Source organism: Galeopterus variegatus, unplaced genomic scaffold (genome assembly GCF_000696425.1).
Source record: "Galeopterus variegatus unplaced genomic scaffold, G_variegatus-3.0.2 Scaffold2087, whole genome shotgun sequence".
NCBI lineage: Eukaryota > Metazoa > Chordata > Mammalia > Dermoptera > Cynocephalidae > Galeopterus > Galeopterus variegatus.
Genome location: NW_007728198.1, coordinates 225,672 through 242,472, shown reverse-complemented (window position 1 = coordinate 242,472; position 16,801 = coordinate 225,672). Strand labels below are relative to the sequence as shown.

Sequence of the window (16,801 nt, the reverse complement as noted above, 5' to 3'; positions counted from 1 at the left end):
TAATCTTGATAAAAAATTTAAAATTACTTTATTTTGAAAAGTAGTTACTAATAGTAAAGAGAGAACCATAAGAAGAGACTGTGATTTTGCATCACACATTTGAGTTGGATGGCTTAGTATTTGATGTATTTATGTCTTAGTTGTTTAATGTCTAACTCTTCACCCTGTGTTTATATCTGTAGGTGGCACAATCTAATGAAAATATTTTAGATATGTTTTGTGAATACATTTTTTTCTTTTTTTCTATAGGGATGCCCTCTGCATCTTTATTAGTAAATCTTCTTTCAGCTTTATTCATCCCTCTTGTATTTGGAGAAACAGAAATAAGGTTTGCTGGACAAACAGAGTTTGTTGTTAATGAAACAAGCACAACAGTTATTCGTCTTGTCATTGAAAGGATAGGAGAGCCAACAAATGTTACTGCAATTGTATCGGTAAGATATAATTGTTGTTCTGTTCTTACTGAAATAGATATGAAAATTCTCAGTTTCAATGGCAAGGATTTTCTTTTCTTTTTTTTTCTGTTTGAAATTTTGAGTAGTTTCATTATGATTTGCAGATAACACTATTCATGTTTCTTACAAGTTTATAGAGTAAGGTGGCCATGTGCATTTGTCAATAGTATTTTAAAGACATAGACTGATTATTTTAAAGTGTTCATATATTTATTTTAAAATGAGAACTTTTGGGGGGTGTAATTTGGAATGTAGCTATCTCTGCTTAGACTTAGTTATCTAGAGAAAATATATGGAATATTTTAAAGTAGAAAAATGGCAATAAAAAAACAGTTATGTTGGAGAGATTTTTTTGTGGGAGAAGTTAAGTATATTAACTGAAGTAGAAATTAGGTAGAATTTGTTAAACTATTGATTTACCTTGCACACAGTTTAGTAATTGAATGGATTCTGTGTGCATGTGTATGTGTCTATTTTTAACCAGTAAGTAACATCATATAACCACTAAAGATATTGCCATATTTGAGGCAGAAAGTACTTGAAATTTTTGTTTGCAAAAATACATTTTTAAGAAATAGGTTAAATTATCACATTATAAAACATTGTAAAAACAGAAAAAAAAGAAAAACCACCTATGAAACTAACCCAATGTTATAGTTTCAGGTGTTGCTTTTAGTTTTTCTTTAATTTATGACATGTATATTTATTGAATTTATTTTTACTTCAGGTATTATATATTGTAATCTTTTTCATATAATTTTGATTGTCTCCTAAGAATTTTTACAGGTTGCTCTGTCATTTTCACAACTTTTCTTGATGTTGTTGTCCTCAATTGTTTTTTATTGTGAATGTTACTCTGGTGAAACTGTTGACATAAATGTCGATTTTTTCATATTTTGGCTTGGTAAATATTTTCATAGGTTGGATACTGTGTTTTTCTGTTTGTTTTATTGGCTCTTGATAATACATTGTAAAAGACTGTGCCATTTTCTGTAGTACAGTGAGTACAACTGTTCGAACACCCTTGATGACTTACTTGAATATCTCAAGTATTTAAAACTTAATTTGTATTTATAAATAAGAACTAGAAATCGACTAAAATTTCCCTTTACATGTCCATCATGTTTTATTTGTACTAAATCATATTTTTTTCTAGTAGTTAAATTATTCATTTGAGCTCTTTGATGAAACAAATCTCATTTGGATTTGCATAAGAAATTGCTCCTTTATAATTTCATAATTATTACTCCCCCGAAAATCTTACTAGCAATGGTGGTTTTACAGAATAAGATCTTAGAAAGATAAGGAAAGCCTATAATGACTAAGAAGTTTGGAATGCCAAAAGAATTGAGTCTTTTATTGGAGTTGTTGTGGGAGAATATAAATACAGCTTAAGGCTGAAAGTTTTGGAAAGAGCCATTTCATTGAAATTGATAGGGAAAATAATTGATTTCCCTGACAAGGTTTTTGGCAGGCAACTTTTATCTCTTCTTTTGAGACTTTTGCTACATTTTGTCTTGTTAGGATTGCTGTAGTTCACTCCAGATCAATCAAGAGGCAGAGAAAAAAAATGTACATCATTACTTTCGTATATAATTATTACTTTTTACCATAATTATTTCTTTTCCTTCCACAGCATAAACAAATGTTTTTGTATAGAATCATTTATTTTTGTAATGCTTTTTTCTAGAAATGATTTTAAAATATTTATGTTGGATGTTTTTGTACATCTTATCTGTAAACATCAGTGCCAATTGATTTGTGCTTTTTCTCTTGATTGTTCCAATTAGCATCAGTTTTACTTGTCCTAATACTGTGTTATATTTTGCATTTGATAGCTGTATGGAGAAGACACTGGCGACTTTTTTGACACATATGCTGCAGCTTTTATACCTGCTGGGAAAACAAATAGAACAGTGTACATAGCAGTATGTGATGATGACTTACCAGAGCCTGATGAAACTTTTATATTTCACTTAACATTACAAGTGAGTCCTTCAACCCCCCTTAAACTCATAAAAATCTTGCAACACTTAAAAATCTATTTTTCTAGAGATAAGCCGATTCAGGTGATTGGTGGTGGTTTTCATAGAAGTCAGAATTGACAGCCTCTTCAGCTATCCACAGTCTGGTTATTCCTCAGACAATCTTGTTTACAAGAAAACCTTGTCTTTGGCCCTTTTCTCTTGTATCCCTTCCCCACTACTAGATGCACAAAGAATGACCGTGACTTCTAATTTCAATGGAGAGGGATACAAAAAAGCCGGCATGGAACTGTGAGGTCCCTGTGCCCAAGAATAAAGTCAGAGTACCCTTGGGAAAATACTTGGATAGCCTAAGATTTAATTGAGCTTTATGGCTTGACCTGTTAGGTTGAGGCAATGACTGCTAACACTATTCTAGTTAAATTTTCTGAAAGGCATTGAGAATTTTTTTAGAATAATTGTCAGTATGATTAATTTTTTTTTGAAAATGATACTTGAAATGCCTTTACTTTTTTTTGAAATGTTTTTACTTTTGTAAATTACCCTTTTTTCATATTTCTTTATGTTGCTCTTGAATATCAATGGAAATGTTGCCAAAAACTCTGTCCATTTTTTTTACGACTAATTGCTTTACTATTTTATCTTTAATTTGGCTTTATGATTTATAGAATAACTAATTATCGTTTCAGCACCTTCTATAGCATAAGAAAAAAATCACATTTGAGTAGAATTTCATACTGTGTACTTAATTCTGTTATATTAGTAATGACACTGTAGTAATTATAATATACTTTATAATATAGTATTACTAGCCAGCGAGTACTTATAAATCTACTTTTATATTATTAAGAGACATATTAACGGTTTTCAAAACTTTTTTGAAAAATTCTTGTTTGGGACTTTTTTTGTTGACTAGTGTGAATCTTTTCTTAATCTGTGCATTAAATGTATATTTGTACTTTTATTTATACAAGGGATCTTCAAAAAGTTCATGGAAAGATTAGTATTATATTTTAATTCCATTTTTCTATGAACTTTTTATTTATTAGTTTTTTTTCAATTTTATTTGTATTTATTTTTGTGGGGCACAGTTTGTTATTTCAATGCATATGTTTTACTGTGCAATGAATTTTTTGAAGTACTCTCATATTCTGAATAATTACTTGAAGACAGAAATTCTATTGAAATTATTTTTTCTAATTTTTAATTTATTATTTTATTTTTGGACTTTTATTTTAGAAACCTTCAGCAAATGTGAAGCTTGGATGGCCAAGGACTGTTACTGTGACAATATTATCAAATGACAATGCATTTGGAATTATTTCATTTAATATGGTATAGTTGCAATTTGATGATTCTTGTGGTTGCTAGATAATAGTTTATTGAATTTTTTTGATTATTTTTCATGATGTTACCTAGTGTCATCCTGTTTTTTGATATTTAAGTGTAATTTGTTCTAACTCTATTTCTATTCCACATTCTGTAGGCTGTCCAATTTGTTCTACTTAAGATTTTTGTGTATTGAGGAAGCTTATATGATTGTGGTCATCTCTTGTCCTAATTTATTTATGATGATCAGTCCGCCGACTCATTTGTTACCTCCCTTGGCTGGTCTCCAATTCAGATGTGTAACCCAGTGCCTTTTGCTTGATTTCCTCAAATGCCACTTAAATGAAGCGTTCTCTGTATGCCAGACTCTTCTGAAAATTTGGAATGACTGGTAGATGAGAAAGCATATTTAAAAATACTAAAAAAGTCTATAGTAAGCTTAAAAGTGAATAGCAGACATAGCTCTTCAAAAGAGCTCTTCAGCTCGTCAAAATCCCCATCCTGAGATTTTCCCATTAATATTTTCTGAAGGTTAAAACTCCATCTCATTCCCCTCCATTTTGCTCAGCAGTTTATTTTCTCTCTCCTAACAGTAAATTCCTGTGCTTCTCCTATGTTCAGAGGGTTTTATATTTAGAAACAAACACACAAGACAGGTCTGTGCTTGAGAGAAATTGTTTTCAGCTCTAAAATAAAACAAAATTTATCTTCAATACAATTGGATTTGGCCACTTAGTTTTAGAATACAGTAACCTTCCTGATATGGAATCTTTTTGAATCATGTTACTAATTATCATTAAGGAGATATGATGTTATACTTACCAGCTTTTTATTTCTTTTCCAATTTAGATCACTACACTACATTTGGTAATATTGTATGTGATTTTATTAGTATCTTAACTTATCTTTGAGACAAGGTGGTCTATAGATAAATAACATCCTTATAGTTGCAGTAGATATTTACTAAAAAGGGTATTTGTCTACCCTCAATCTAGTAAATATTTGGTAACCTCCATTATGTTGTCATTTATAAACACTAATTTAATCAATCAATTATTTCTATTTCAATGCTGGGAAATTATTTATTGTGAAGCAGTCTCCCTTAACTGCTTAATTTCTATCAATACTGCTTTCTCTTTGCACTCACTCCCAACTTATCACCCCCTACCTCATACTGACTTGTTTAAAGCTTTGGTCTTTTTTTACCTTTAGGCATTGGTCCCAAGTCCCTGACATGTAGGGTCTTGGTGCTGTCAGGCAGCCTCTGGCAGCCTTTGATTGGGCACCTGCCCCATGTTCTTAAAATTAAACTAAGTAATTGTTGCACTCACAGCAGGTGCTCAACAGGCTGGATTTGGTTTCCAGTCTTGATGAAGATGATATTGGTAATGAAGATGACATTGATGATGGTAATAATAATAGCCAACATTTATTGAGCCCTCAGTTTGCATCAGGTACTGGGAGAGGCACTTTATATGAATTATCTTGTTCAAACCTCATCACAACCCTTTGAGACAGGCATTCCTAGTCCTGTTTATGGACCGGCCTGCTGAGACTTAGTGTCACCTGAGAGTCCACCTAGCAGATGCACGTTTAGCTGCTTTCCCCCTCCTCTTCTGCCCTGAGTTTCATTCAGCCAAACCTTATGTTCAACATTTGGAGTCCTCACTCTTTCTTCTCCTGCAGTGATCATGTCCTGAAAGTCATCAGCAGTCATTTGCTTTTCAGTGACAGGCTGACTGATGTGGTTGGGAGCAGTGGCGCCAGTGAGCTGCTACCTTGGTCTGGAGGCATAACTCATTTCTGTGACCTCCAGGTCCCGTGTGAGCATTTGAGTTTGTCCTCTTTCAACTAGATGACCTTTCAGATTACTCAGCAAAACAGCTTGTTGATGGTAGAACCAGGACAAAAACCTACATCTTATACCTGACTGGTTTTATGTCCCCTTTACAGTATCATCATTAAAATTTCAGCATTTTTATTAGCTGTAGTTAATTGATGCTAGGAAATACTGCATTCTTCTATTACAATGTGGGTTGATTTGTCTGTGGATTTAGTATTTCTAAGGTAACAGTTTTTACTGCCACCTACTTCTGATTGCTCAAGATCTGATTGTCTATCCTTGCTCTTCCCAATAGTCTTCCTCGATCACAGTGAATGAGCTGAGGGACAGAAATGAGTCTGTGCCTCTTATTCTCATCAGGGAAAAGGGAACCTATGGAATGGTCATTGTGACTTTTGAGGTAAGTTTACTCTGGAACATTTAAATGCTAATACTTTTTAGAGTTTATGCCAGATGCCTACAATTTTAAAAATCAAAATATTTTGTATAATCAACTTGACACTTAATAAAAATAAAGAGAAATACTTTTGTTTTGTTATCCAATAAATTTCAATAAATTTTTTTTTTGCTGCTTGCATATACTATACTTATGTGAAACATAACACATTTTAAGTATGGGATAATAAATCACAAAATAGAATAATAATAATAATAATGTTAATTCTATAAAATTCATAGAACTTTATGAAACACTTTTCTTTTTTTTTTTTTGTCCTTTTTGAGACCAGCCAGCCAGTGAGCGCTGTGAGCGCACCGGTCATCCCTATATAGGATCCAAACCCGTGGCGGGAGCGCTGCCGCACTCCCAGCGCCGCACCCTCCCGAGTGCGCCACGGGCTCGGCCCTATGACACACTTTTCAAGGGTATAAATTTTAAAAATACCCATGGGTTACTTGGGCTGATATAAAATTATTTAGTGTGTAGTCTTCCCCCATTTTTTTCAGTACACTTAATGGGTGGTGTTAACAACAGTTGCACTCTGCCCTAGAGGTCCATAGATATCACAGAGGTGCAATGAATAAGACAGGCAATGGGTGATGTGCCTTTCTCAGGTGCTAGCTGTAACCATTCTATTTTATTGCTTACTGACCACGTGCCCACCATTGTGTTGCCACATTGCTCTTCTATGAGACACACATTTAAATTTTCAGATAGTTTTTGTGTTTTATAAGATCCGGAACATGATTAGGAAGTTCTGATACTGGTTTCTATCTTAATTATTAACTGTAATCAATAAAGTGGATACCTGAGTTTATGTAACATAATTCTGTTGAAGCATAGAAGAGTTTTGTTTATGTTCATGGGTATCTGTGTCAGATGGTGATTATGTTAATTACACGAGAACATGAAATAGCATAATGCAGTATGCATGAAAAACATAGTAAAGACCAACTAAATATGCAACAGTCTTGCAAGTTCTACACAGGAAGTCTTGAGCAAGTTTTTATGTATTTAGGAATATGCACTTAGGTAATAAATTTTAAAAAATATTTCTGATAACAAATATGGGAAAACTAGGAAATAATTGGCAATAGAAAGGATTAAGCATCCAGGTTATAATGTTTTCAATTTATCTATGAATGCCTAAAGTTAAATATTTTATTGGATCTGTAGGTTTTTGTTTTGTTTGAATAATTATGAGTAACATTTGTGGAGCATTTCATATTGCCATATACTGTTGTAAGTGCTTTACACTGATTATCACTGCATATAAATAGCAACTCCCAGCACTCTGTCTGCCTCATGCTCATCTTAATTTTTTCTGCATAATACTTACCATCATCTGACACATACACATTTGTTTATCCTTTGTTCCCTTTTATTAAATGTAAAGGCCATATGGAAGGGAATTTGCTCTGCTCACTGCTATATCCTTAGTACCTGAAAGAGGTCAGGCACACAGTATTCAATAAATAATTTTTAGAATAAATGACTTTATTGTATCATCATATACAGCCTGTGAAGTGGAAATTATTATGCTCGTTATAAAGATGAGGAAAATGCACACAGAGTTGTTAAATACCTTGCCTAAGTTCACACAGTCAATGGAAGAACTGGGATTTGATTTCATTACTTGAGGGAATATGCTAATCTTGAATACCCTTCCTCCCAAGAAGAAATATTTATAGAGTTTGTTTGGGGTGAGGGGTTAATATAATGGTTGCAAAAAATAGCTTTTTAGAAACCACATAGTTTTATGTAATTATAGTCAAGATCTATAATTACATTATAGGCTCTTATTATTAATTAGAAGGGTAGACTTACATATAGGTTAGTACAATTGTTGCAAAATATCTTCAAGTAACCTTCAGATTTTTGTAAGCTGACATCATAATAATGCTTTCTCAATCTTGTGAAATACTTTGTATTTATTGATTATACTGTGTGTTTCTTCGTAGGTAGAGGATGGCCCAAATCCCCCTGAAGAAGATTTGAGTCCAGTTAAAGGAAATATCACCTTTCCCCCTGGCAGAGCCACAGTAATTTATAACTTGACAGTACTTGATGATGAGGTGGGATATGTTAATTACTTAAATGGGGCAAGGACTCTGTAACAGACATGTTAGAGAACTTTATGTCAATTATTAAATTGTGCTCCGTATTTGAAATTATTCTAGAACACGGTCCCATGTAAAGTTAGTATATTGTGATCAATTATACTTTAGCAATAAATAGCTGTCTGTTTAATCTTGTTAATATTTACCTTTCTTAATTCACATTGAATTTTACATATAAAAGCTGATGAACCTGAATATAACTGGCGACCACATGTAATATAAAATTTAAGCATTTCGTACACCCTCATGATTGACTTTTGTTAGTGATTTCAGTCTTGAACAAGAACAGTACTACTTACCTAACATAAACATTTTATATAAAGGCAAAGAAAAATTCCACTGCAATTGATATTCTTTTGTCTGGATATTTTAAATGTTCACATTCATACATTTCACACTGAAAGCTACCAAGGATTCAGGTATATGGCACAGCTAGTGTAACTGCTAAGGAAAGAATGAATTTGAACAATATGTGCACGGATGTCCCTTGAGCTAAACAAGAGAAAACATGACTTTTTGTAAAATAATCTAAGCATTGCTAGAAAGAAAAAAAAAAGAATAGCTGAGAATTTATAACCCTCCCTCTACCATCCTACAAAAATTTTGAAACCTAATTTTAAAGAAACCTCAAGAGAAGAAAAAAAATGCATTAGAAGACATTATTAGGAAAGAGTATTTATCTTAAAAAAATGAAATATTTAATAGCGTTGATAACCCTAGCTCATCTGGTCTGGCAGCCAACAAAAACGTTTTGTTTTGAAATTCCAGAACATTGGAAAGGCTATAATTTGGGGGATGATTAATTATACATTTTAATTATAAGTTTAAAAGATCATCAACCAATAACATTTTATTTTTTGAGATAGCTACTTCTGACTATATCAATCTAATTAAACTGGTAAAAACTTATGTCTATTTTGACTACTTAATCTTTAGAGCTACCTAAAGAGTGATCAAGGTTGAAAGACATTGTACCTATACTTCATTACCTGTTCATACCATTGCTTTATTAGCTTTTCCTTCTCTATCTAAAATACATTATCTACCTTTGGAAAATATTTTTGTAAATGGAGACTAAAGGAGTCTCTCTATTTGCTCCCTGCAGTTAAGATTTTTTATTTCTATGTAATTGTATTGAAACATAGTGACTTCTTACACTTTGGTTTCTTTGCAGGTGTTTTGGTTTTTAAAGTTTTACCACTGTTTATATTCCTTTAACAGGTACCAGAAAATGATGAAATATTTTTGATTCAACTGAAAAGTGTAGAAGGAGGAGCTGAGATCAACACCTCAAGGAATTCAGTTGAGATCATCATTAAGAAAAATGATAGTCCTGTGAGATTCCTTCAGAGTGTTTATTTGGTTCCCGAGGAAGACCACATACTCATAATTCCAGTGGTTCGTGGAAAGGATAACAATGGAAATCTGATTGGATGTGATGAATATGAAGTTTCAGTCATTTATGCTGTTATAACTGGGAATTCAACAACACATGCCCACCAAAACTTAGACTTTATTGATCTTCAGCCAAATACGACTATTGTTTTTCCACCTTTTATTCATGAATATCACCTGAAATTTCAAATAATTGATGACACCATACCAGAGATTGCTGAATCATTTCATATTATGTTACTGAAGGATACCTTACAGGGAGATGCTGTGCTAATAGGCCCTTCTGTTGTACAAGTCACCATTAAGGCAAATGACAAACCTTATGGAGTCCTCTCATTCAGCAGTATCTTGTTTGAAAGGACAATTATAATTGATGAAGATACAGTATCAAGGTATGATTTATTTTAAACTTGTTTCTATAATTATTTTAGTATATTATTCCAAAATTTAATTTTTGTGGTTTTGGACACAATGCTGAGCTGTTAAGATTATTTGTCATTTTCTCTATCACGGATTCACTCTTATTTTGAGTGTGATTTAATTATGCCAATGAGTACATATTGTGATAGTTTCTTACAACACAACAACATATCTACTCCATTATACTAAAAACAATTATTCATTGTGATATGGATTCTGCTTTTATCGGTGGTGTCTGGTGGCCAACTTGATATTGGAAAAGCCTGTCTAGGGAAATAGATTGTATTATGTGACTATGTATTTCTTTTAAAAATACTTTAGATTTGAAGAAATTACAGTGGTTAGAAACGGTGGCACCCATGGGAATGTTTCTGTGAACTGGGTGTTGACACGGAACAGCAGTGATCCCTCACCTGTGACAGCAGACATCAGACCAAGTTCTGGAGTTCTCCATTTTGCTCAAGGGCAGATGTTGGCATCAGTTCCTCTCACTGTTGTTAATGATGATCTTCCAGAAGAGGCAGAAGCTTATCTACTTCAACTTCTGCCTCATACCATACGAGGAGGTGCAGAAGTGAGCGAACCTGCGGAGGTAGATCTCTTGTATGCTTTACACATGTGAATATTTGTGCTGTAGGAGAGGCAAAGAATTTCATCAGAAAAACAAAATTTATGTTTAGTTTGATGTGACAGGAAGAATACTTGCTTTGGAAATGATGGTTGTTTCTCTAGCTCAACATTGTGCCTTCTGAATAAATATTTTACTCTTTAACACATTTTACAAACTATGATTTAGGAAAGTTTTCAAATCTATTTTTTGGCTCATCTTTACTTTACAATGTATAAGAAGTGTTTATTTCTAGACATGATGTATAAATAAATATTGAAAATCAGAATAGCCGAGAAAATACAGAGTTTGGTAATCTCAGAGGTGAGAATTCTGCACTTTAATATTTTATTCCTTTATCTGCAGCTTTTGTTCTACATTCAGGATAGTGATGATGTTTATGGTGTAATGTCATTTTTTCCCATGGAAAACCAGAAGATTGAAAGCAGCCCAGGTGAACGATATTTATCCTTGAGTTTTACAAGACTAGGAGGAACTAAAGGAGATGTGAGGATGCTTTATTCTGCACTTTATATTCCCACTGGAGCTGTGGACCCCTTACGAGCAAAAGATGGCATCTTAAATATATCAAGGAAAAATAGCGTCATTTTTCTCGAATCTAAAACCCAACTCACTACAAAATTACCAATAAGAAATGATGCATTCCTTCAAAATGGGGCCCACTTCCTAGTACAGGTACTTTAATGATTAAAATAATCTCAATTTTGGTTAAACTGTATGTGTACTTACCTGTGTGAGAGTTCACTAACTTATCTTGCCCTTGTTACTTTGCCCTCATTTATATTTTGAATTCTACTATTTGTTACTAAAAGTTATTCAGGGAGTACAAAAAGAGACTATGTCTGCTCCTAAGGTATATAACCATAAATAATACAAGGGTTCTACTGAAGTTAGTATTTTAATCAGGTGATATTAAAAGTATACTGGACCTGAAATGCAAATCAGACTAATGGATGAATCATGGAGTAACTTACAAACTATTGAGGAGAGAAGGAGAGAGAGATTCACCATTCTTTTGAGTTGATTTGGGAAAATGTGACACAGGAATGGGGTTTGTAGATAAATATGCTTTTTATAATGGATATTGAGGGAAAGCATTTGAGAAATAAAAAGACAATGTGAAGAAAATTTGTAGATACTTTTAAATGATATTCTCAAAAATCTATTTCTTTGTCTATTAACTGTTTATAGAATCTCTGGACTTTTAACTATTTAATAAGAAATCAGAATTCCATCTTATCTGTTTTATTTAACTTCTGTTAACCAAAACATTTTTATGGTCAAAGTTTAAAATATCTGCCGTTACTTATAGGCACTATTCTTACATTTGCCATGCTTTTGGTATTGGTTGATTTAGAAAATTATGAAGCAATGAAGGATGCTTATCAAATTTTGATTATGTAAATAAATTTAATACAGAATCAGGCAGTATGAATGGATCATTTAAAAAAAGAGTTAAAATCTGTCACCATAAATTTTGCCAACTGAAGTATATATCAAATGAAATGTCGTATTCCATTAATTTCTTTGAATCATGCCACATCTGAATTTGTTCATATTTTTGCCTAGACTTCGTTTCATGATTTATTATTGCTTTCTCTGGAGTTTCTAATTGTCTTCTTTCTATATGCCACCTTCACTTTACTGACATCTTCCAGCTGTCTCACCGTACACATTGAATGTTGAGTTAATCTGTACTAACTGCTTTCTACACTTGTTTCGTCTGGGACAGTTTTTACTAAACTGAATTTTTTTGATCTCTTGCCTTTCTGTTCTTGTATTATGTTTTAGTTTTGTTGTAGTGTATATCTATCCTCAAATACTCATGCAGAAAGGGTACATGCAAGGCAAAGTTTTTGAATCTTTAGCAGCTGAAAATGTGAAATTTTATATACTCAAATTTTATATACTCATATATACTCTCTACCAAGTTTAACTTGGTAGAGATCTCTAGATAAAATAAGGTCTCTTCAGTACTTGGAAGGTATTGTCTTTTAGCTTCCACAGTTGCTGATGAGAAATTCGAAGGGTAGGAAATGATTTATATTTTAGGCAACCTATTCTTTATCTCTGGAAGCTTTTTACAGCTTCTCCTTCTCAGGTGCTCTGAGTTTCACAGGACTGTGCCCCACCTTGTTAGCACTTGGTGGTATGAGCTTTTTCATTCTGAAGACTTGCCTTTCTTTAGCGGAGCCACCGCTTGTGCTTGTGCTGTTTGTGCATTTCATGAGGACTCACTCTTGGCCAATGGGCTTGTGGTTGACCAGTTATGGGGATTAGGATTTGTCGGTATGCAGGGGATGCTTTTTTGTAATATGCCTACCCAGAAGGAGGCCTTTGCCATCTTCTCCAATGTCTTTATCACTAGTGGCAGGAAATTCTGATTTTCATTATTATTATTATTATTATTATTATTATTATTATTATTATTATTATTATTATTATTATTATTATTATTATTATTATTATTATTATTATTATTATTATTATTATTATTATTATTATTATTATTATTATTATTATTATTATTATTATTATTATTATTATTATTATTATTATTATTATTATTTTGTTGTTGTGTCTCCTCCAAGTGGGGAAATTTTGATATGATGTGTGCTTCTGTCATGAGGATAACCTGTCTCTGGAGGACCCTTGAATTTTTCTTGGAATGATGGGTATGCAGAAGACAGCTTTATTCACAATTGTGTCTGTTTCCTCCTGTGGCTAGTGGAATGGTCTTGTGAGATGGCTGACTGGCCAGATGGCAGGGGATCTGGATCTGTGAAATGAATAACAGAAAACAGCCAAGCCCATGACCTGTACCCTGTTGAGCAGGAAGTTAACACAACTAGAATGGTGCCACCAGAACATACTTAGAGATATATTTAGAAATTAAGAAAACACTTTTGTTTGGCTTTATCCAAAAACATGTCATAAACTTGTTTGCTTTTTAAAGTCAATTCTGTTAATGTGGAAATGCATACTAAGTTTGCCAGTTCACACTTATTGTAGCATTTCCCAAACTTGGCAGTTTTCAAGTCTCTGGGATATAACTTGTTGAGTGGCATTTCAGAATTTTTTTTTTTTTTTTTTAAACATGACCGGTAAGGGGATCTTAACCCTTGACTTGGGGTTGTCAGCCCCGCACTCACCCATTGAGCTAACCAGCCACCCTTATATAGGGATCCGAAGCCATGGCCTTGGTGTTGTCAGCACCACACTCTCCCGAGTGAGCCACAGGCCAGCCCAGCATTTCAGAATTTAATGGAGATTATTTGTTTTGTTTTGCTTTTGGTGTCAGTGCTCTCATTTGTCTTTGTTGTTGGTGTCCTCTGAATTCCGAACATTCTCATTAACATATATTTAAGGTGTTTTGTCCCTCATATCTCAGTATTCAGTTCTCCCTTCTGTCCGTCATCCTGTATAGGCTGTGACTCACATGAGAACCAAATTATTAAAACAAATTGAATGAAGCAAGGAATTTACAGTTGCTATTGCTTTCTTGATGCCTGGTCATCCTGGCATTCCTGGAGTAGTTGCAGTGATATGATAGGAGTTTGAGAATTTATAATGCAAAAATGTTGTCTTTGGGTTATGGAGAACTCTTCTGTATCCGTTCTTAGCTTTCTAATTTCTTTTCTCATGATGCCTCAAGAGAAGTTTTTACTGTGGATAGAGACCCCTGTCTCTGTGCTAATATCAGTAACCTTTATATTCAACTTTTAATGTCTTGAAAATATTCAATATCTCTATCAAAGTAGCTGCAGATAATTCCCATGCAAACAAATCTTTATTAAGAAACTTCTGTGAGTCAGATATTATCCTAGCTATTTTACTTCAGTATTCTATGAACACAACAGAATTTACTTTTATGACACTTGAAAACTAAGGAAGAACTCGAATAAGGATTTAATACCTGATTTTTGGTGATCCTGGGTTAGAAAGATGTTTGCATCACTAATTCTAGACTCAATTCTTAATGTATCTCTCTATTCAGTTAAAAAAAACAAAGGTTTTATGGTGCAGACAGTTAATTTAACAGTTGTTTAGGGAGGAAAAAGGCATTATTAGTCACTGACAAAATTCCTTGAGGTTCAGAACAGCTGTAGGCTCTGTAAGGCTGGCTGGAATAAGAAGGTCATGTGGTTTGTATAGTACATAATGGATGAGCAACTCAAGAATAGGAACCATAAGACTGCATGGAAAGTTGAATGAAACTAAAGAAAGGAGAATCTGAGACATGAGCTCCTTATTCTTTAGTAACCCTCTCAGCTAAATACATTAGTCTGAGATACAACTTTTGGCAGGCATGGGTTACTAATGTGCTGTCCCAGTTCAAACTATCTGAAAGCAAAGAATGAGTGTTTATGAATGAATGGAGCAGTTTGATTTAGCAGATGCTTAAGGAACCCAGACAGAAAAGGCCCATGTAAAATTAGCATTTCCTTTTTTATCAGTTCATTTCACAGACTTCTATATCTTCTTTATATTTTTCAAAAATATTATACCTAGAATTAATTCTATAACATTCTGATAAATGTAAGGAAGATACGACTTTTCTTCCTTTCTCTTTGAAAAGTTTTTAGTAAAAATGTACTGTTTCTATCCTTGTTTTAAATGATATTATCAGTTTAGCTCTTTGTGAATATACAGGAATGGGAGTCTTCATTCGCAAATATGTGCTTATTCACATATAACCAGCATATTTCAGAAACATATTTGCCTCCAAACAATGCCTGCCTTTATATTTACATACCATTCAAATATTTGTATTTCATTTATTCTTTGTGCTATTTTGTAAGATAAATACATATATATGTGTACATGTACACGTATTCCTTTTCTCTGGAAAGAATGACAGTTAAGTGAATTTAACTATCTTTACATTTTAGTTATCTTGCAAAGTAAAAACATTATGCTAAAGAATCAGGTTTTATTTTACTTGGCTTAGTCTATGTACCAATACTTGACAAAATTGGTCAATGTAATTGCTTTTTTTTCACTCAAGTGAATATTTACCAAATATGGAATTATTCATGTCTTTCTCTTGTATATGATTTTCAAAGCAAAACATGTGACATTTGAAAAAGGCATTTACTTTTGCCCTTTTAGGTGTTTATTGTTCATTACAAAGTATGAAATTATGTGGGAGATCAGTTCCAGTCCTGTCTGCTTACGGGAAATCAACTTAGATCCCATGTCTCTGCTGGTGGTTACCTAGAGGCATCATTTCAACATTACAGAGCCTAACAGAAGGTTCTATAGAGTGGGAGTTACATAATGTTTCATTAAGTTCAAAACTGTATTTTAACTTAAAATCCCTATGGTTTTGCAGTCCTATAATGGTTACTATTTCTATACTCCTCAAGTGAACACCATGTGGATTGATGAACTGGATTTTGAAAAGTTAGAACATGAGTATTTAAGATGTTGAAGGTTTGTGATATATCAGGATTCCTTTAGAGCTCAGTTTGTGTTGGAGGAATAAATTAACAAATATTCACAAAGCTGCTGCAGTTTTGGGACTATGTCTTTTATGAGAGTACTTCAAAAAGTTCATGGAAAATGGATTTAAAAGATAATACTAATCTTTCCATGAACTTTTTGAAGATTCCTCATATTAGGAAAGTGCTGAGGAGGACACAGACCCACAAGAGCTCTACAGGCCTGTTGGGAAGTAACAGTCTGGATGAGAAACAAGCAATCTGTGAAATTTATAATTAAGTTCTAAGTTCAATGAGGGTAACAGTAGAAGCTCAGAGAGAGGAAGAATAAAGACTGGAGAATCCAAGGAAGTCTTCATGAAAGAGGGAAATTTAGCTTGTCTTTAAGGGTGGGTACATTTTGGACTTGTGAGATGATGAAGGGAGGGCATTTTAAATGAGGAGAGCACCATGAAAAGTTACTCTGGTGGTCATCTTAATTAATTATAGGAACACTATATGTTGTACATACATTCCATTTCTCTGAGTGTAAAGATGCATTGAGTTACAATTGGAGTTCTAAACGGTCTTCTGATACTAGGTTTTGTCTGGCAGAGAAGGGGAGTGGATGATTGATTGGAAGTGGATTGATCAGTGGAAGAGAGGGAGGAGATGTGGACAACTTTCTGATATTTGGCTTTAAGGCCAAGGCAGTTGTATGTCAGTGGCAAGGAGGAAAAAGCAGATGGCAGAGCTAGTGATGG

At 33.3% G+C, this 16,801-nt stretch overlaps 1 protein-coding gene across 1 annotated transcript in view; it reads left to right on the top strand.

The window, feature by feature from the left end:
* Positions 1 to 251: 251 nt before the first annotated feature.
* Positions 252 to 16,801, top strand: part of GPR98 (G protein-coupled receptor 98) — a gene marked incomplete at its 3' end in the record, with an annotated part of 235,145 nt that continues 218,595 nt past the window's right edge. Inside the window, exons 1-8 of the mRNA XM_008580425.1 lie at positions 252 to 434; positions 2,294 to 2,443; positions 3,680 to 3,775; positions 5,908 to 6,012; positions 8,013 to 8,126; positions 9,393 to 9,958; positions 10,308 to 10,578; positions 10,960 to 11,289. Of these exons, the coding sequence (XP_008578647.1) occupies positions 252 to 434; positions 2,294 to 2,443; positions 3,680 to 3,775; positions 5,908 to 6,012; positions 8,013 to 8,126; positions 9,393 to 9,958; positions 10,308 to 10,578; positions 10,960 to 11,289 (1,815 nt within the window). The remainder of the gene's footprint in view (positions 435 to 2,293; positions 2,444 to 3,679; positions 3,776 to 5,907; positions 6,013 to 8,012; positions 8,127 to 9,392; positions 9,959 to 10,307; positions 10,579 to 10,959; positions 11,290 to 16,801) is intronic.